At 35.0% G+C, this 22,228-nt stretch overlaps 1 protein-coding gene across 4 annotated transcripts in view; it reads left to right on the forward strand.

Moving 5' to 3' along the window:
• Positions 1–22,228, forward strand: part of ERBB4 (erb-b2 receptor tyrosine kinase 4) — a 1,231,440-nt gene that overhangs the window by 1,164,623 nt on the left and 44,589 nt on the right. For all 4 annotated transcript variants that reach the window (XM_070387158.1, XM_070387172.1, XM_070387165.1 and 1 more), the window contains exons 21-25: positions 12,128–12,283; positions 15,049–15,124; positions 18,279–18,425; positions 20,484–20,581; positions 21,922–22,092. In XM_070387158.1, coding sequence (XP_070243259.1) covers positions 12,128–12,283; positions 15,049–15,124; positions 18,279–18,425; positions 20,484–20,581; positions 21,922–22,092 — 648 coding nt within the window. The remainder of the gene's footprint in view (positions 1–12,127; positions 12,284–15,048; positions 15,125–18,278; positions 18,426–20,483; positions 20,582–21,921; positions 22,093–22,228) is intronic.

The following is a 22,228-nucleotide window of genomic DNA, read 5'->3' on the forward strand; positions in this document are numbered from 1 at the left end:
TTTCTAAAGAGACACAGAGGATAACTGCTACAACCCACAGACATTTCCGTTCTCACTGCAATCCACAGCTTTATTGATCAGTTGCTTAAGGAGCAGAAGTAATCCATTTTAGGTTTACCTCTCTGAGAGAGTGTGGACACTACAAGATTCACTCCTCTCATTTGTAATCATATTGACAAGAGGTCAATCAGAGGGAAGAACCATAGCATGGTTAGTATTCTCTTGATCCAAACATGTGAGTTTTTTACTTGTAATTTATTTAGTAGGAAAGCAGTGGCTTCTCACATATATGCTTTTTAACATACTTTTTGTTTATTTTATTGTTTTCATTTCTTTATTTCTTTAAGAGAAATTTTTTAGTCACAAGGAGACTGTTCTGCAAATTTTACCAATGGAAATTTTCAAAATCTTGGGAAAAGTGATGCATAAAATTTCTAAGAAATATTCTAAGAAATTGTAGGAAATGAAGGAAAAATTCTGTTACCCCTGCCAACCTCAGGAATCTTTAAATAGTGTCTTCATCCACTTTCCTTGGTGTTCAAATATTACTATCTGGAAGTGAAATGAAGTGAAAGTCGCTAGTTGTGTTCAACTCTTTGCAACCCCATGGACTAAAGAGTCCATGGAATTCTCTAGGTCAGAATACTGGAGTGGGTAGCCTTTCCCTTCTCCAGGGGATCTTCTCAACCCAGGGATCAAACCCAGATCTCCCACATTACAGGCTGATTCTTTACCAGCTGAGTCACAAGGGAAGCCCAAGAATACTGGAATGGTTAACCTATCCCTTCTCCAGCAGATCTTCCCAACCCAGGAATCAGACTGGGGTCTCCTGCATTGCAGGCTGATTCTTGACAAACTGAGCTATCAGGGAAGCCCTATATTACTATCTGGGATTTGGCTTAATTGTTTCAGGGTTTGTTTTTGCCCTATCTTAAATGTCACAGATTTTTACATTTGTTCTACTTACATTGCAAAGAAAAAGCTACTGCCTGGACAGCCTTTTAAAATTTGGTCTTATTGTTTATTTAATCCAACCACAAATATATATAGAATACCAGATAAATGCCAAGAAATCTTCAAATTGTTGAAAGTACATAGTTGAATTCACAAACGTTGGTTTATGAAGTGCCTCCAGAAGTACTCTCTTAGGAAATCCAGAAAAACTAAAGTTTGTTTATAAGTTTTAAATGAGTATTATGTACAGAAATTTCTCTTTATTGAATTATAGCACTTATTATATACCTAACAACCATTCAGTTGTATATACTGTCTTTTGTTGGTTTTATGTACGGTTTTATATAGTTTATTAACATACATGGTCATAGAGTGTGATGATTAAGATTGTTGCCTTTGAAGTGCTTGCAGTCAAATCTTGGTTCTTCTAGGCTTTGCCATACACTCTTGGGAAAGTATTTTACTTCTTTATGGATCAGCTTCCCTATCTTAAAATAGAAATAATAGTAACACAGGTCTAATTGAGTTCTTGTGAATTCCTGTACATATGCACCTAAAACAATCCCCTGGCCTTGAGTGTGTATGTAAATGTTAACTATTTCATAGATACAAACATTTATAATGATAATATACCCACGTACATTTTGTCCTTCCCATATGATTTCAGTGTTCTCAATCAACAAGAAATCTTTCCATGTTGTATCTTCCACAGTGACTATTATTGTTTGTCTAGACTCTTCTGTATTTAAATTAGTACTGAAGAGAGATAATTTATGTTATAAAGCAAATTTATAGCATTTTACAAATAGTATTAATGGTTAATTCAGTCTTATTTGCAGTGTCAAGAATATGGAGGTAAGTTTGGTATCCAGGAATAGACAGTAACAATGCTATATATGTGTTTATGTTTGTGAGTTTGTATATGTAATTTAGTGCGACTGTGAGAACTAGATTATGTAGAGCAGCATGTTTGAATCTAAAGTAAAACATGATCCTATTTAATATATGATATTATTTATATATTAGAAATGACACAAAACACTTGTTAGAAAATACAAATAAGACAAAGTAAGCATATACAGATTGAAAGGATATGTATTAAAAACATTATTGTGGATATTTATGAGAAGGCAATGGCACCCCACTCCAGTACACTTGCCTGGGAAGTCCCATGGATGGAGGAGCCTGGTGGGCTGCAGTCCATGGGGTCACTAAGAGTCGGACACGACTGAGCGACGTCACTTTAACTTTCCACTTCCATGCATTGGAGAAGGAAATGGCAACCCACTCCAGTGTTCTTGCCTGGAGAATCCCAGGGACTGGGGAGCCTGGTGGGCTGCCATCTATGGGGTCGCACAGAGCTGGACACAACTGAAGCAACTTAGCAGCAGCAGCAGCATGATGAATAAGAAGTGGAATTGAGATAGAGGATAGAGGGAAACAATAACAATAATGTGCATGAATTATAGAGTTTGGTTAGCTTAAAATTCTGAATACTTGAGATCATAAAGGAAAAACAGTCACACACATTGCCTTAGGTTGGCTCCTAGAAAACAGTCTCTGAGAAAAGTTTTCATGTAGCGAGTTTGTATAAGTATTCTCAAGAACAACATCTATCAGACAGTGAAAAATCAACATGAGGTAGAAGGAAAAGCTCAACTATGATAAAACTGCAACAAAGGAATAATTTGATCCCATAATGTGTTCAGGAACTAGAATAGCACTTCATAGTTGTCAAGAGGAGGTATGGCCTTTGTAACTCAACATCAGCAAATTACTGGTTATGGTCTGCCTCCCATGAGAGGGTGAAACCCCTGACAGAGCAGCATCCTTGTAGTTGTGTTGTGGGGTCACTGCCCCAAAACAAAGGCAGCTGAGGTGAAAACCATCAGCAGTCAACATTCCTGGAGGCTGAGGTTCTGAGAATTTGGGCATGAAGAGGTTTCTGGGTGCCACACCATAGCATCTACTACATGCATGTTTGTGTACACACACACACACACACACACACATGCACAAACATATTATTGGAACCAAATTTGATAACTGTATTTCAAATAGCAACAAATAATGTTTTCATCACACACTATTAAAATGACAGAAATTCAGTTGTCCTCAATATTTCAAAATCATCTTAAGAACTGCAACCTGATCAAGTCTTGTGAAGATCATAGGTGCAGTTGGAAAACATGAAAATTAAACTTGAGTATCAATGCCAAGCCAGTCTGGGACAACCATGTGAATCTGCTTTTCTTCCTTTGAGGAGAATAATAGGAAGAACATTCAGGGGCACATAGAATGAAAAACAGAAGTTGCCATACCCAACAGTGCTGAGTAGCCAATAGGTATTTTAACCGGCTGCCTTTTCTTTCTGTTATAGTGGTATTGTATCTTTCATAAGATGGATGGATTTGAGATTATTTATTTAACACATGGTATTGTAGGATATTGAATGTTCTAGATGTTTTACAAATATTAAGGTGTTGGATCTTCAAGACAATCCTCAGGGTAGATACTATTATTATCCCCATTTAGTGAAAAAAGAAAATGAAACACAAATAAATTGACTAAGGTCACACAAATAGTCAGTAGCCAGGGTTTAAACATTGGGTTGCACTAAACTGGTTTTTACTAAATTGTATTCATGGTTCTCACTAAACATTTGAAGTGAAACAGCTACTCTTCCTCTTTCTTTACTGTTCTCTGTGTCTATTATTGGCCACCATTTAATATTTTAGATGGATGTATTTTATAGTCCCATCTATCATGGAATAAAAATTTAAAGCTAGAAGACACCTCAGAGATCATTTAGGCCAATTTGTCACTTTTATAGAAGAGGTGAATTGAGTATCTGTGGCCATAAACCTTGTGAGCAGCCTGTCTGGGACTTCTTTCTTGCAACACTCAGTTCTGTGTTCTTTCTACTGTACCGTGAACCAGCTTTGGCTGGTTGAAAAAGACTTAGTTGATTCAGTTACAGAGCCACCTTAGTTTCACTCCATGCACTATGTGGATAAAGTTAGCACTTCATCCAGAAAGGTATTTTTCTTCCCTTGAACATGCTCATATCCTTTGCCCTAACAGTAGAGAGCATTAGAGTTAGATTTTTCTTTTTTCGCTCAGGGATAGAATTGCTTTGAGAAGAAAGGGTGGAAAAGAGGAGCAGTTCTCATTTGAAGATAGCTTTCTTGAAGCTCCCTGTTATTAAGAAAGCTTCAGGTTATTAGAATGAAATCAGAAAAAAATGTACTCTTGCTAACTCCAGAGATTAATGCCTGTGAGAACTGACTACAGCTTAAAAATTTTAGCTCCATGCATGTGTTTGATGAAATTGTCACCTGGCCTATATGTGGGAAGCAAATATTTATTGTCAGAAATAGTCTGGTTTCTCTTGACTTCCGTTAGCTTCCTGCAGCTGGGAAGAATACATTTTAACTTTGGATTAAAGCATAATAATGATGCATTTTTTCTAGCCAGCTGTGAGTCAGACATCATAAGATTAAAAAGGTCATTGCCAATACTTCATCAACACCAATACTTTTAAATTGTCAGTCACTGATTTTTTTCCAATAGAGTAGTTTATATGAGTCAGTTCTAACCTGAGATTAAAACTTTAAATTCAATTATAATAAGATTATCCTTGGATTTTGTATTAAAGTGCATTCCTGAAAGTCAAGAGTAAAATTTAACTTTCCCCAGTGAGCTTGTGTTTATTGACACATATTTTAAGAGGTAGGAGCAAAATAGAAAATAAGTAAGCAGTCTTTGAAAACACATTACAGCATTCAGAGCATGTATGAAAATGGTGAAGTTCTGAATGGTTTGAGTGATAGTAAATTCTGAGTAGTTTGAGTAAAATCAGAACTGCAGCACTTGGATCAAGGAGTAGAAAAAAATGCCCCTAAAAGGTACGTGCTGTCGCTTCAGTTATGTCTGACTCCATGGACTGTAGCCTGCCAGGCAGTTCTGTCCATGAGGATTCTCCAGGCAAGAATACTGGAATGGGTTGCCATTTCCTTCTTCAGGGGATCTTCCCAGGGATTGAACCAGTGTCTCTTATGTCTCTTGCATTGGCAGGTAGGTTATTTATCACTAGAGCCACCTGGGAAGCCCATGCTTAAAATACCTCTACCCAAAATATCCCTAAGTGCTGAGTGATAAAAGGCAAATACTTGGGTACAGAAAATATACTGTTTTATTCACTCAAGGAAAACATCCTGCAGCATTGAAAAGTTTTTGACCTATTCTGTTTATAACTTTTATCTTCACTAAATTCCTGAATCTATGATATATTTATGGAAAGCACCAGATCTTTTATTAGATTCCCTAATGTTTCCTTCTCCTTATATGACAGCACCCTCAGGTGAACTGTTATTAAAATAATATTTTGGACAGTAATTATTCTGAAATTTTTAGCCACACATTATTCATGATGGGAAGTTATGGGTATATATATCAGCATTTGCAAACATTTATTGAACACCCACTGTGATATATTAGTTGAAGCTCACAGATTTTCTAAAATGGGCAATTCGAGTGAATGAGGGTAAATGATTCTTATGCACTGGAACTGTTGATAACTCTCAGTGGAACGACATAGTTTGTTCTATACTTACTACGTATACTACTACTACTACTTAAGTACTTTACATGCTATTTGATATTGCAACAACCTTTGTGATAGGTGCTATTGTGGCTGTTTTAGAGAGGAAGAAGGTGAGAGATAGAGAGGTTAATCAACTCATTAGAGTCACATAGCTAGAATATGGCAGAGCTCTGGATTCTAGCCAAGCAATCAACTCCAGAATTTATGCTAAAAGCCACTCCACCATCCTACATACCCTGTGACCATAACAAGAATTGAGTTTCCAATTTACACAATTTAACTTCTTGCTAAATTATAAGAAATTCTATAATTTAGCAGAGTTTTAAATATAAAAGCAAACATGTCAGTCACCTTCATTATGCACTGAAATTCACAGAAACATTTGATGATATATTTTTTCTGCAGAAGTACTAGGATCTTTTAAAACTATATGACATCACTATGTACATTAATTTCTATGTATGTATGCCTACTCTACCCAGTGATCCATTAAGAGAGGAGGTGGGCTTAAATGTGCAGACTTTGAGTCCCACACCAAGGGACCAAACCCCAGTTGTACCACTCATTAGATACATGACTTGGAGCAAGTAACTTGACCTCTCTTATCAGGGTTTTCTCATATTTAGAATAGGGTATAAGTAGTATGTCTCATGTTGTTTAGGTGCTCAGTTGTGTCCGACTCTTTTGCAATGCCACAGACTGTAGTCCACCAGGCTCCTCTGTTCAGGGGCTCTCCCAGGCAAGAATACTGGAGTGGATAGCTGTTTTTCTTCTTCAGGTGATCTTCCCAACCCAGGGATCAAACCTTCATCTCCTGCCTGTGTCTCCTGCACTGCAGGCAGATTCTTTACCGCTGAGCCACTAGAGAAGTTAACCGACCAATGTAGACATGTTTAGTTTAATGCCTGCCATGTTCTAAGAACTCAGTCAATATTAGCTGAGGCTGTTGTCAGTGTTAGTATTCCTATTATATAGTCCACCTGAGCTGGCAGGGCAAGGACATGGGAGTTTCTACAGGGCAGAGTATGAGGTTCCTTTTCAACCAAAGCAATTCAGTTCAGTTCAGTCACTCAGTCGTGTCCGACTCTTTGCAATCCCATGGATGAAGCACACCAGGCCTCCCTGTCCATCACCAACTCCCGGAGTTTACTCAAACTCATTTCCATTGAGTCGGTGATGCCATCCAACCATCTCATCCTCTGTCGTCCCCTTCTCCTCCCACCTTCAATCTTTCCCAGCATCAGGGTCTTTTCAAATGAGTCAGCTCTTCGCATCAGGTGGCCAAAGTATTGGAGTTTCAGTTTCAACATCTGTCCTTCCAATGAATATTCGGGACTGATTTCCTTTAGAATGGACTGGTTGGATGTCCTTGCAGTCCAAAGCAATATCCCTCTATTATCTTCAAACTTCAAGAGACTTCGGTTTATTTTTGTTACTGATATTTCTAATAACTGTCTGCCCACTTAATTGCATCATGCTCTGGTTTAAGGAGTGATTTTATTTTGAAGGAATCTAGAAAAGAATGTGATTCTAATGAGATCTGGTAAGAAAATCTTGTTCCAATGACTGTGATGTGAAGAAACCTATTGTGAAAAATCCACAGATTTCAACACTCTTATTCAGAACCTGAAATTAGAACTAAGGTGGCAGTCATGATTAATAAGTTGAAAGTGTTCATTTGTATGATGATCTTCCATAGTTACAAAGCAACAATTCAAACATATTTTGATGATTTGATAATGAGACAGATGCTTCTGTTTTTATCTCTTATAATCATGGTCAGATAGCTAAGAGAAAAAGTAGAGATTACCATCTGGTTTCCTGAATTTAGTTCTCATTATTTTGAAGAAAATAATTTTTTTTTACAGACAAATTGTATTGAGGTTCAGGATAGTCTATCACCTGCTGAGGCTTTATGTATAGGATTTCAAAGATCTTTTGGAATTTTGGGGCTTTGCTTATACACTCAGTGTGTCATTAAAATCTTAAGTTTCTTGTTGAATATTAGTTCCCTACTGGTAGAATATATATTTCTTACATATATTTACATTAGGATAATATCTAGTTAAAGGAATCATTATCCACCTAAATTACAAAAGCACAGGCTTATTCTCAATTTACTCTCTTCATCATTGTACAGTTATTTACCAAGGATGGTTATTTTATCAGTGTACCCTGAAATTGTTCTCTCCCTAGTTCCTTCTGGCCTAGTTTATTTGAAGAGTCAGACATTCATGCATATAGGAGCTGGTGACTATCATAAACAAATAAAGACTGAATTCTTGAAAATAATAGTGAGTAGTAGGATCCTAGCAAACTGGGGATCAAATGCCCTTAAAGAGCATAGCCAGTAACCAACTAAAGAAGATCTATGAAACTCATTCAGTGTCGGCATACAAAAATGGGATAGCTCATGGATGGTCAGTTTACAACCTTTATTTTGCACTCTCCTCACTTTTCTCCTGTAATGTGGCAGTGACTCCTGACTTTAGCTATAGTTGTATGTAATCCAGCCTCTATACTGGCACCAGGTGGTATTTTTTAGGCTCCAGTGATAATTGTGTCACTCTCCTCTTAAAAAAAAAAAGAGGTCATCACCACATCGAATGCTGCATAAAATGCAAAGGTCAAATTCTCTACCATGATTTATAAAGGGTCCTTCTTGGATCTAGCCTCTTACTCTATTTTCAGTCTCATCACCCACCATATGCATAATACTTCAGAAATACAAAGTTATGTAACTTTGTCCAAGCATGCCACGCTATTGATTCTCCTGTGCTTGTTCTTACTGCAATTTTCCCCCTACCTTGTCCAACTGGTGGACAACCATCCTTAAAGCTTTACTTAGGCCATAGTACCTCTCTGAAGCCTCCCTGCTCATGCACACTTGCTAGACTATACAACAGATGGTCCTCAAAATACAGCTCTCCTTAGGTGCCTTCCACACGTCACCGATCTGGTCAAGTTTTACTCCATATCTGCCCACTTTATTAATTAGCTTCTATCCTCTAATGCACAAACCTTCTCTGACTCTCTTTTGTCTTTCTGGTGTCTCGAAGAGTACTTGGCATATAGTATGTGTTCTGTCATTGTGTGTGGATCTGAATATCAACTTCTTTCTAACATGCTTTCCATATTCTGTTATGAAGATGATAAGAAAAAGAATGATGAATGTTTTTGTGAACACTTCGTACAGGGACAAAATTATCAAACAGACTTTATCTCCAAGGCAATGACTGTTTTTATTAATCCTTTAAAGCATGCAGGGGTTTTATGTTCTCATGTTCACTTTATTCTAGAAATCTCCAAGTTGGCATGATCAAGGAGAAGGCACTGTTTAGGAAAGAGGACAAAGCTCCCATAAATCCCAGTTGTGGATTGATTTCAGAAAATGCTAATACATATGATGTCACCCAACTGCTGACTGATTGGACCATATCAGGCAGTATCTGCCTGGTTGTGTTTAATGGGCATTTATGTAGTGCTCGGCTCATGATGCTGCTTGAAGCAATATTCTCTTTCCACTACACCGAGTACACGGAGTATACGGTTCATAATTTTTTGACCTCTCTGATTTATATGTCTGTTTACCACAGCTTTTGTTTGATATCAGAAACCATTAATCCTTCAAAATCCTGCAGTTGTAATGTTAACTGCCAGCAGCATTGATTTGCAATTGGCATGAGAGTATGCTTCAACCATTTTATAACACTTCTGATTTGTTCTTACCACTGAAATCCTCCAATATAGAATTTTCCCTTACTCTTCAACAAAAATATGCTCACTCAAACAAAAGATGAGCACTCTAATATAGACCTTTGAGTGCATTTCCTTAGTTTTACTTCAACCTTTCAGTTAGACTAGTGTTTCATGACTCTTGGTTTCCCTATTGATGAAATACAATGAATAACTATTGTTTCTGGATTATTTTTTACTTGTCTGTAATCTAATATACATGATATGTATACATATAACACATATGCATGCATGTGTATGGGCTTCCATGGTGGCTCAGTGGTAAAGAACATGTCTGCCAATGCAGACAATGTGGGTTCAAGATGATTGAGTCAGGAAGATCCCTGAAGAAGGAAATGGCAACCTGCTCCAGTATTCTTGCCTGGGAAATCCCATGGACAGTGGAGCCTGGCAAGCTACACTCCATGGGGTCTCAAAACACTCAGACATGACTTAACAATTAAACAACAACCAAGAGTACATGTGTATATGTACATATACATATGTGTGTGTGTATATTGGGGGAAGATCCAGTTATATCTCTTGTTGGCAATCAGCAATACACTTTATTTTTAATTACATATATGTTTTATGAAGAAAATATATTAAAGGCTAATTTGAAGGTCTTTATAAATGATGTACTTTCACTTGTGAATTCTCACAGTGACTACTAATGTTATCAAAACCAATTTTTAAATTAGAGGCTTTTAATGCCCCTAGGGTATATTTCATTTTTTGCATAATTAATAAGAATAAGGGCTTCCCAATTGGCACTAGTGGTAAAGAACCTGCCTGCCAATGCAGGAGACACAAGAGATGTGGGTTTGATGCCTGGGTCAGGAAGATTCCCCTGGAAGAGGGTATGGCAACTGATTCCAGTATTCTTGCCTAGAAAATCTAATGGACAGAGGAGCCTGGTAGGTTACAGTCCATAGGGTCATAGAGATTTGGACATGACTGAAGTGACTTAGCACGTACGCAATAAGAATAATATAATTCTCAGCCTTGATAGAATCTATAATGATGATTTTGCCTCCATTAAAACTTTATATGAAATACTTTTGAAAAGTATGGATAGCTGAATTTGTTTTGAGTGGGTGTATGGGGAAAGATGACATGAAACAAGATATTGAGAAGAAAACAAAAATATGTGGGTCAGTCCAAATACATTTTCAGTTCAGTTCAGTTCAATTCAGTCGCTCAGTCGTATCCGACACTTTGAGACCCCATGAATCACAGCATGCCAGGCCTCCCTGTCCATCACCAACTCCCAGAGTTCACTCAAACTCACATCCATTGAGTCGGTGATGCCATCCAGCCATCTCATCCTCTGTCATCCCCTTCTCCTCCTGCCCCCAATCCCTCCCAACATCAGGGCCTTTTCCAATGAGTCAACTCTTCGCATGAGGTGGCCAAAGTATTGGAGTTTCAGCTTCAGCATCAGTCCTTCCAATGAACACCCAGGACTGATCTCCTTTAGGATGGACTGGTTGGATCTCTTTGCAGTCCAAGGGACTCTCAAGAGTCTTCTCCAACACCACAGTTCAAAAGCATCAATTCTTCAGTGCTCAGCTTTCTTTACAGTCCAACTGTCACATCCATACATGACCACTGGAAAAACAATAGCCTTGACTAGACCGACCTTTGTTGGCAAAGTAATGTCTCTGCCTTTGAATATGCTATCTAGGTTGGTCATAACTTTCCTTCCAAGGAGTAAGCGTCTTTTAATTTCATGGCTGTAGTCACCATCTGCAGTTATTTTGGAGCCCCAAAAAATAAAGTCTGACACTGTTTCCACTGTTTCCCCATCTATTTGCCATGAAATGATGGGACCAGATGCCATGATCTTCATTTTCTGAATGTTGAGCTTTAAGCCAGCTTTTTCACTCTCCACTTTCACTTTCATCAAGAGGCTTTTTAGTTCCTCTTCACTTTCTGCCATAAGGATGGTGTCATCTGCATATCTGAGGTTATTGATATTTCTCCTGGCAATCTTGATTCCAGCTTGTGCTTCTTCCAGCCCAGAGTTTCTCATGATGTACTCTGCATATAAGTTAAATAGGCAGGGTGACAATATACAGCCTTGACATACTCCTTTCCTAATTTGGAGCCAGTCTGTTGTTCCATGTCCAGTTCCAACTGTTGCTTCCTGACCTGCATATAGGTTTCTCAAGAGGCAGGTCAGGTGGTCTGGTATTCCCATCTCTTTCCATTAGGCAGTCTATTAGGACACGTTCATTCTCACTAATGAAAGTGTTTGCAAAAGAATATAAAGTACCTGGGGGAAAAAAAATGATCTAACAATTAGCTCATGTGCAGGTAATCCATTCTGCTTTTATAAGGCTTTTGGGAATAAAAGCCAAAAGCTATTTGTGGTTTGCTTTTTAACATCTGCCTCTTCCCTAATTTTGGAAATATTATCAAATTTTTACATTACTTAGAGAAATCAAGCACTTATACCTGAAAGCTAGGAAACTCCTTTTTCTTGACAATGGAAAACCCTAGGCATTAACTCGGAGAAGGCAATGGCACCCCACTTCAGTACTTTTGCCTGGAAAATCCCATGGACGGAGGAGCCTGGTGGGCTGCAGTCCATGGGGTTGCGAGGAGTCGGACACGACTGAGCGACTTCCCTTTCACTTTTCACTTTCATGCATCGGAGGAGGAAATGGCAACCCACTCCAATGTTCTTGCCTGGAGAATCCCAGGGACGGAGGAGCCTGGTGGGCTGCTGTCTATGGGGTCACACAGAGTTGGGCATGACTGAAGTGACTTAGCAAGCAAGCAAGCAAGGCATTAACTGCTTCTTTTGGGAAATTTGGTGTTTTTCAGGGAATGATGTACCTGGAAGAAAGACGGCTTGTTCATCGGGACTTGGCAGCCCGTAATGTCTTAGTGAAATCTCCAAACCATGTGAAAATCACGGATTTTGGACTAGCCAGACTCTTGGAAGGAGATGAAAAAGAGTATAATGCTGATGGAGGAAAGGTGAATATCTTTTTGAGAGCAATATTACTTGAAAATATAGTGTAATATCCTTTTGTCTCCTTATATGTTATAGAAAGAAGCCAACAAACCTGAGGTTTAAGAGATTATAAAATCTTAGTTCTACTATTTGCCTTCTGTCCTACCCACAGTAATATATATATATATATTTATATATATATATATATACACATATACATACACACACATACATACACAACTATATATACATATAGTTGTATACATGTACATACACATACATACACATATATATTAATAGAATATTTAAAATAGATATATAGCATGTATTACCAACTTCCATTTCTCAAAAGTAGCTAAAATAGGATGAGTGTCTGGATCCAAGTGGTCTTTATGTCAGTTCTAATGGGGAGTGGGTAGCTCCCAAGAAACTCTATAAAGATTACATTTTAATCCAGGGCCATATAAATTGTTTCATTGATCCTACTAATTTAAGACTATCACAAAGAGATCAGAGAAGTACTTCTCTCTCACAGACTAGAGAGAAGTCTTGCTACTACCAAGAATCATAAATATTGGAAAGTTGAACATTCTACTTAACTTCTAATCCTCCTGTAGCAAAAGCAACAGATTGCTCTTATCTGGCTCTGTTTTTTTGTTTGTTTGTTTTCATTGTAGCATATGATGTACCAGTTTATTTATTGGATTGACCAAAAAGTTCGTTTTGTTTTAAGTAAAAATTAAAGACACATTTTTCATTTTCACTAAGACTTTTACTGAACAAAGTATTCACTAATCAGGACTTCCCTGGTGGCTCAGTGGTAAAGAATCACCCTGCAATACAGGAGACTCAGGTTTGATCTCTGGGTTGGGAAGATCCCTTGGAGAAGGAAATGGTAACCCACTTCAGTATTCTTACATGTGAAATTCCATGGACAGAGGAGCCTGGCGAGCTATAGTCCAAGGTCCCAAGAGTCAGACATGACTTAGCAACTAAACAACAGCAATAACAAAAATTCACTAAGCGAAAGAACTTTTTGGTCAACCCAGTATTCTCTGACTCCCTCCACTAGAATGTCAGCCATTCTACCCCAAGGAATAGTGCCACTGCCTCTTCTAACTTTTCTGACTCTCCACCCACAAGCCCTGCCTGACAGCTGTCTTTCTGCCTCTCTCATTCACCATATGGGGTCTCAATCCATGCCTTAGTTCCAGTTCTTATCTTTCTTCATTAACCCACACTTTAGCTTGTTATTCTTTGCCAACTATTGAGGATACCTCCTCTTCATGTGGGGGATCCTCTAGCTTGGCCTGGATAAGCTTACATCAGAAGAGACCAAATAAAATAAGCAAATGCAGCCTTAACCTATAAGTGCATGCTAACAAAAACAAGTAATTAATGTGTCAGGTAAATATGTTTATTATTTGCCTTTACTCATCATGGGTCACCCAGATGCATATTATAATTATTTTACAATGACAGGCCTCCAAATGCTAAACATTGATTTTTATACTAAAAGCTTATAAATAAAACTATATATATTCAAATCTTATCACAAACACAAAGCAAAACACAACATGTATATTTTTAAAATCTTCAGTTTTGTAGCTTTCTCTGGCTTTTCCTTGATTTTATTAGCCTATTTTGCCTATTTACTACAAACTGCAACCATTTGAGACCACAGCTTTGAAATTCACTACAAGACTGCACAGAAGTAGAAGTCTATAAATCACATGACTTCACTTGTCTTGAGAACATACAGCTGTAAGATTTGTCTAAAGCAAGATTCATTAGAGCTTTAAATGCCTAGTAACCATTAAGTCTTTATCAAGCCACCTGTGATTTAAACTTACTTCTTTAACAGTGTCTGTAGTCCATAAAGTCGGTTAACTCCTTGCCCATAGGGAAATTACTTTCAATGTGTCTTCTGTTCCCTTTCACTGAATACCATGATTCTGTCACTGAATTACCTTGGTGTCACCTTGGTGAGCAGCCAACCTCATGATTTCAAAGGCCTATTTAGTTTTTAGCTTTCAACTGCAAGGTAGAAGTGTTTATCTTTATTCCATAGAATCTAATTATATTCCCAGCTCTATAACACTGCCCTTCGTAGTTGAAACTTGTTCTGCTGACCCATCAGCAGCAGCGTATGTGAGCTGAGTCGCTTTTCTTACAGTGATGATGGATTTGTACTGATCCTCTCATATTCTTTTATATAATTCCTATTTTGAAAATGGTACGTATTTTCAATACTGGCTACCCAAGTCGAGGGAGATCATTTGTGGCTGGGGAACAAAGCAAGGCTAACTTTGGAATTCGTTATTTTAGGTGTTTTAGTGACCAAATTATCTGAGAGGAGAGGGAGAGAACAGGTGTAGAAAGAGTTCATTTTATCAGTGGCCTGAAATTTGAGGGTGGAAAGGGTTCCTGAAAATGTAGGGAATCTTATTTGGGGGAAAAACAATACAGTATGACCACATTATTAAAAATATATGTATTAGATGTTTTAGAATTGATATTGTGTGTCATAATATTAACTAGTAACTTAATCACTGAATAGTAAGAAGCTTAGAAAGTGATACTATTTCCCTTTTTACTGTTTATGAAGCTTTTAAAAATAAATATTTTTAATTAATTCTTTTTAAGATTAAATTTCATTTCCTCCCTGTTTTGAAAAATAACACATTTCTATTTTTCTATGCATACAAGAGAGGTGAATCCAGAGACTCATATTGAGGAAATATAGAAATGACTTTTTATATGACTTACACTTCTTATTTTTCTGTAGATGCCAATTAAATGGATGGCTCTGGAGTGTATACATTATAGGAAATTCACCCATCAGAGTGACGTTTGGAGCTATGGTAAATAATTCTTCTTTGTGTTATAAGGCTTTTAAAGCAAAAATAAACATTTTAGGTTTCTTGGTTCTCTAAAATGTAATATATTAATGTCTTAGTTGAGTTGTCTATCATAACCTTTGCTTTGGTAGCAACTTGTCTAATCATTTTGATGAACAAAACAAAACAAAAAGCAGCAGTTTTAGATTAGGGACATTTTCATAGACTCCTATGGCCTTCATTTTCAACAGATCTTTGAAAACATAATTTCAAATGTTTTTTATAAATGTTTTTCAAATGTTTTAATAAATGTTTTTTAAAAAGCATTTTCTTACTGAAATCTAGTTATATAGTAAGAAAATAGAGATTATTGTTAGAACAAATACCAATTATTGAAAGCAGTAGGATGAAAGCAATAAATGTGAGGGGAGAGATAGATAAGAGAGATGATTTATAATTATACCTTTAATTGTAATTTATGAACTACTTTTGGAGTAAACAGGTACATTAGAAAATTAATAAATGAATGGGAACAGTGATTTTAAATTTTAGAGCATTTATTTGCATCTAACAGTTTTTGAGATGAGCTTCTTAGTGCCTGTCTGGCTATTTACAAACTTAAGTCCACTAATACTAAGTATTAGTAAGAACAAATCAACACCTTTTCTAAGTTTACATAAACTGTATAAAACTAGCACTTCTAACAATAAAAAGCTCAGTGCTTCTTTAAATGAAAATGTGTTGGTGAGTCTTGAAAGCATGAAGCAATTTATTTAACTCAAATTTAAGCTTAGGTTTTATTTTTTGAAAGAAGATTAAACAACCTGTATTTTTAATCTAAAAACAGTATAAATTATCTTTAAAATATAAGATATTTCTATGGGGTAGTTTTTCTTTCCACACCTGTAAACTGTATGAGGTGTTACAATTTTCATGAAGACTCATGTAGTCTCCTCAGCTTAGAAGCAGAGTGTTGTGTGTTTGAGATTAGGCAAGTACAGGGGAACCCTTGACAAAACTTAATTAAGCTGAAAGGACTAAATTAAAAACAGATATATATCATTACATATAAATCATATACACTTAAATATGAGATAGAAATATACATGAGATACATTAACATGTACATATGCATTTATATACTATATGGTATAGATCAGCATATATATTACATGATAAAGTAGATTTACATATAAGATAGATTTATATAATATCAAATAGATTTTTTTCTTTTCTTTCCCTTTTTTGTTCCTACTTATGTTTCCCTGAACTAAATGTGACAATCTACAAATTTTAAATGATTTCTAGAATAAATAAATACATATATACATTAAAGAAAATATTGGCAGGGCAATCACATTTTTAATAATAAAATGTATCTTTTGAAGAAAATCCTGTTTTAAGGTCATACTATTATTCTTCATGTTGAGTTGCAATATCTCAGAATCTGATGGATGGACAGATAGGTGGATGGATAGATAGATAAAGGGAACTCCGTTTTGAAACATAGCCCAGGTCATCAATCCATATCTATAAGGCATTTTAGGATTTTTATTATATATCATAGTTGGTTGCAAAAGTCATAAAAGGCTAAGAAAGATTCATAGTCTTATTTACAGTGAATCTACATGGAACATTGCCCCTGGCTGCATCTTTACTTTTATAAAAATAAATATGCATTGAATATGTTTTCTATCTTCAAATGATAAAACTGTAAGTTTTGAAGATGTTTCTGATTTAATTTTCTTGAGATTGCTCTTCTACATGGAGCCATCTCTGTTTAACCGTATCTTGTCATCAACTCTGCAAAGATATAATTGGAATATTATTGGTAGAAGTGGGGGTTTTGATTTTTCTACTTCAACTTTTATATTGATGTGTTTCTGTTTATTGTAGTTTCTGTTATTTTTATTTGTAGTTGCCTTGTATCTTACTCATAGAAGTCCTGATAGAGATGTGAAAGTACCTATTCTTTTATAATTACAAATATAAGTTAATAAAATGTTATCATTAAATACATATTCTATAAATATGACACTATGAATAGCCAGTAATCTACTTCTTACTTTGTTTCAGCCTTCGTCATGAACACTGACTTTTAGTCATCAGTTCTATGAATCATTCTTCAGTATGCAAAATCAAGTAGTGTTTTATAAGGCTGAAAGTTAAATTGCATAACTAATTTCCATGTTTATACTATATTTAAGATCCATAAGATGTAAATATTAACCAAAAAATCAGATAATCTCTAATGATACTATTATGATGAATAATTTGAAGTTTACATATATTTTTATATTTTAAGCTTTGCATGTTTATCAGTCAATGATAACTGTTATAAACTAAAAATGACTTCAGCGTGAATAAATAATTCATTACAAATGGCAATGGAAAAAAAACCATCATTAATGAATTTTATATTGAAAGATACTTGTATATGCATCAGTTAAAATCCACTTATTAATACTATTGTATTAGCAGGTACAATTTCTGAATAACCTTTACCCCTAAGAAAACTATAACTATTAAATTAGCTAATTATTAGATTATACAGAGGCGCTCTGTGTATGTTACTGTTCGTATCAGTATCATTATTCTTATATTATATTATATTATTCTACTTGCAAGCTAGTATTTAGAGTATTTGCTTTCACCAAGGAAAGAATGTTCTAGTGATTCAAGATACTGTTATTATCTAAGAAATAGACTATTACTGATTTCTTTCAATTTGGAGATGATCACTTTACATGCATTTTGTTTTGCATATGGATCATTCTTCAGTCAGTCTCTCATATGTGCTTAAGAAATGAATCTGTTTTATTCTACTTGTTTTCTTCACATTAGTTAAAAAGAAAGGCACAATTATTTATTGTAACCGAAACATTCTAAACCCTAGCTTGACCTTTAGGACTTCTAATAGCAAAAATGTTAATCTCAAAATTAATCAATAGCAGATTTTACCTAATCATATTTGTTTGGTATCAGTACACATGTATATAGTAAATAAACTGTTTTACAGGCTCTAATGTGATAAAACTTAAACTGGGTCAACAAACATTAGTATAATTAGACTATTTCTAATTACCCTCTGAAAAGCATTCTTTTGCCACAGACATGTTGCTGGTTTGCTCATAGTATATTGCTGATGTGCTTATGTGAGAATTGATCTCTAATTTAGGAGTCACTATATGGGAACTGATGACCTTTGGAGGAAAACCTTATGATGGAATTCCAACCAGAGAAATTCCTGATTTATTAGAGAAAGGAGAACGTTTGCCTCAGCCTCCCATCTGCACTATTGACGTTTACATGGTCATGGTCAAATGTAAGATTGCTAATCAATCTTCACAATTTTTTCTGTGTATTGAAAAATATAAAATTCTAAAGATCATTGTGAAAGGAGAATATAAACACCTATGTTTGTTGCAATTTTTTTAATGTGAAGAAGTATCATGCTTTCATACTATGAAGTCAACATTATATGATTCTTATGCTTCTTATTTATTTCACTTTGATTCTTATCACTTCTATACAATCAACTTGTTTCTCTCAAAGGGATGTAATTAATCACAATAATGTTAATAATCTTTAAAGGAAAAAAAGCAGACTAAAGAAATGATCTACACATAAAGAAAAAGAAGCTTGAAGCTAATCATTTAAAAAGATGAATTAAATGGAAATGAGTTTACCAGTCTCAATCAACAGGAAATTAGCAAGGCAGAGTGGGAAGTGGAAAGGCATGAATCTATATTGAACTAAAAAGATTGTGAATATTTACTTTTTTTCAATTAAATCATTTGTTTACATCTAACTCCCTTATTTTTCTTCCTCCCTTCTGGGTCTCAGACACATACGTGTTATAAATGTGTTTTGCAAGCCTAGGCTCTTAATTTAAATAGAATTAGGGAAGTCTCTGGAGTTTCTGAATTAATTTAAATGAGATTAGCATTCAGCAATCTTTCTTGTGTAATCTGGGGTTTGCCCCTTTTGATTTACACAGGGTTAGCAAAGAAACAAACTGGTGAAGGTGAATAAGCATCTTATTAATATGAGACTTTGGACCCAGGTCTACTCAGATTTATATTCATGACATGTGTGATACATTCTGACAGTGAGGGAAGAAATAAAAAATGTGCTTTTCAGTTTGGGTCAGCATGCCCTTTTCTCTAAGCGTAGTTCTATTTACTCAATATTTAGTTAGAAAGAAACTGATACCTCACTGAGAATTTAACCTTTTTTGTTCCCATAGAGTTCCAGAAACACTGATTTTCTCATTAACATCTTGGTATCAAAAACATTTTTTTCAATGGTTGTATATAAAATATAGAGCATTTGAGCTTAGTTAGGAGAGAAAAAAAATCAAATAATATTAATGACAGCCAAAGACTTCCCATAACAAGAATAAAGATTGAATTATGAGAAACAGAGAAACAAGTTTTATAACTTTATTAGGTCAAACATTGTTTGGTAGTCATCCATGGAAGAGAGTATGCAAACATGCATGCATTACATAACTTGATCCCGTGTAGAGTGAGATGATTTAGATAGTTCATTTAGAAGCTCCAATAAAATAATGAAAACTCAGGAATACATTTTTGCCAAATAAGGACTTTTACCTCGCTTTTAGAACTTTTAGTGTCTAAGAAAAGGGTCATTTGGAAGTAAAATCAAGGAAAGCTCGGTACTTTTATTCTTGTCATTTCATCAGTTAAATAGAGCCTAGGGAGATAAGACCCACTTTATCTAGACTCCCAGCTAAATAATAATACATACCTTGAAAATTGCTGATAGTGTTTTTATGTTGGAAAGGCTAATACTCAGATAAATGAACAGCTATTGCTCAACAAACATTGCCAATCACTTTGCATTAGTTGTTTTTCCCACCAGGAAAAAAAAATAGCATAAGAAAGTTGCTTTTGATTCTTTTCTTCACTTTTATGCCAGTGTATCACATTGTAATCAAAGTTTTTAATCCATGTCACTCCTGATATAAACTGATAAATTATATTCCAATCTCACCTTCTATACACATTAAAGAAAAGTTTTTTTAAAAAATTCTCTTTACACATAATGAGAAAAGATCTGAGATTTCTTAAGTTCCTATGGTTAGCCTAGGTTATATTTTCTATGATGAAAAAATTAATTTTAAATTATATCAACAAGATAAAAAGCTTATGTTATTATTACATGTAGTTATGAATATCAGTAAACTGATTGTGAGACTCTCACCTATTGAATTGTTTCTTTCATTAGTTTTCTTTGTTTTTCAGGTTATTTTTATTAAAATAATATTTTTCAAACTTAACCTATATTTTTGTAAAATTTGCATCCCACTTCTTCCTAATTGTGGATATAGTGACTTTTATTGCTTGTGAATTTCTAGGTTGGATGATTGATGCTGACAGTAGACCTAAATTTAAGGAACTGGCTGCTGAATTTTCAAGGATGGCTCGAGACCCTCAAAGATACCTAGTTATTCAGGTTTGTACCTTTGACTTAGGTTTTTGAGAAGAGCACAATGGAAAGCTCACTACAAAACAGTAATAATATCTGAACTTTCGAACTGTGGATATCACCACTCACAAACTGATTAACTAAGCAGAACATAATGTGAAATGACTTTTGCTTGTCAGAACCGCTTCTAAGCATTTTCCCTTAGCACTTAAGTGCCTCTGCTATTGATCTGTCAGATAATTATGATTATTCATGTGCATAAAAAGGCCTTTATCCTCAGACAAGCCTTGAAGTACTCTACTAGTTACATTCATTGTTATAATTATCTCCTCTTGGAAAAAAAAGAAAATAAATTTTCATTTTCATTGTGTCCATGTTTGAAGGCAGTGAATTAGATATTTAAATATATTGACATTTCATTTCCTAGAAAAATATTTTAAAATATGTTTATTTAAAAAATAATATCTCAGGTTATTATAACCAAACAATAACTCAGATTTAAATGAATATATATAGATAAAATAATAGACCAAAAGAACATTTTATATGTAACACTACAAAAACTGGATTTGATCATTTAAATTTGCAGTAAATTTTGTTGTGAATATTTTGCATAAACCATAAGCAAATAGTCTGGATAACACTGAGTTAAGATTTCTCAATAAAACAGAGCACTGTTTATCTTCATATCAATAGTCTGACATGAAGATAAAAGTCACGTTTTAGCAGACAATGATTTCTATCTAACTTTTTCCCAAATTAACTCTGATTTTAAAAAATGTTTACAAAAATATCTTATAACTTAAATTTTTAAATTCTACTTAAGAAATAGTTGAGGTAAGAGAGTAACAATTGTTTTGGTGTTTCTCCCATTCCCATTTAGGTTCTTTTCCATGCTTGTTGTGATTTTGAATGATATCACTTTCATAATGTTATGCTGTAGAACAAATCATGGATACTTTGTGTCCTGATAGCTTTGCACTATCAACCAACCAAATATAATAAAGATTGATAAGTTCATTGCTCTTTCTTTATTATTTACTCTTAAAGTCACAGTTAAACACCATCTTGGCAATGAAACCTACCATTATTCTCAAATCTAAAATGGATTATGCTCTCTAAAAATAGCCATAGCATTCTACTTTATTCATCTCAAATTTTTTTCTGTATTTAATTTATTTATCTTTCCCTGTCATATCTATATATGTTATAGGCTTCTATATGGCAGGTAATTGTGCTAAATATTTTTTAATGAGTGCATGAATTTGCAATGATTTTGATATTATATAAATTTGCTGCAAACTTCACATATTTAACATGAAGGAAAGAATCATTTTTGTCTGTGTATCTGATGGGCAATTTTTTAGGGTGATGATCGTATGAAGCTTCCCAGTCCAAACGACAGCAAGTTCTTTCAGAATCTCTTGGATGAAGAAGATTTAGAAGATATGATGGATGCTGAGGAATACCTGGTACCTCAAGCTTTCAACATCCCTCCTCCCATCTATACTTCCAGATCAAGAATTGACTCAAATAGGGTAAGAAGTATTACATACCACTTCTCATATTATTTCTGAGAAACAAAATCATGGAAATACTCTGCAAGCACAAAAATTACCAAATAAATAGTATAGCTCAAATCAGTGTGATTCCTAAATTAAAAGCAAGTTTTAT

Source organism: Bos mutus, chromosome 2 (assembly GCF_027580195.1).
Source record: "Bos mutus isolate GX-2022 chromosome 2, NWIPB_WYAK_1.1, whole genome shotgun sequence".
Classification (NCBI taxonomy): domain Eukaryota; kingdom Metazoa; phylum Chordata; class Mammalia; order Artiodactyla; family Bovidae; genus Bos; species Bos mutus.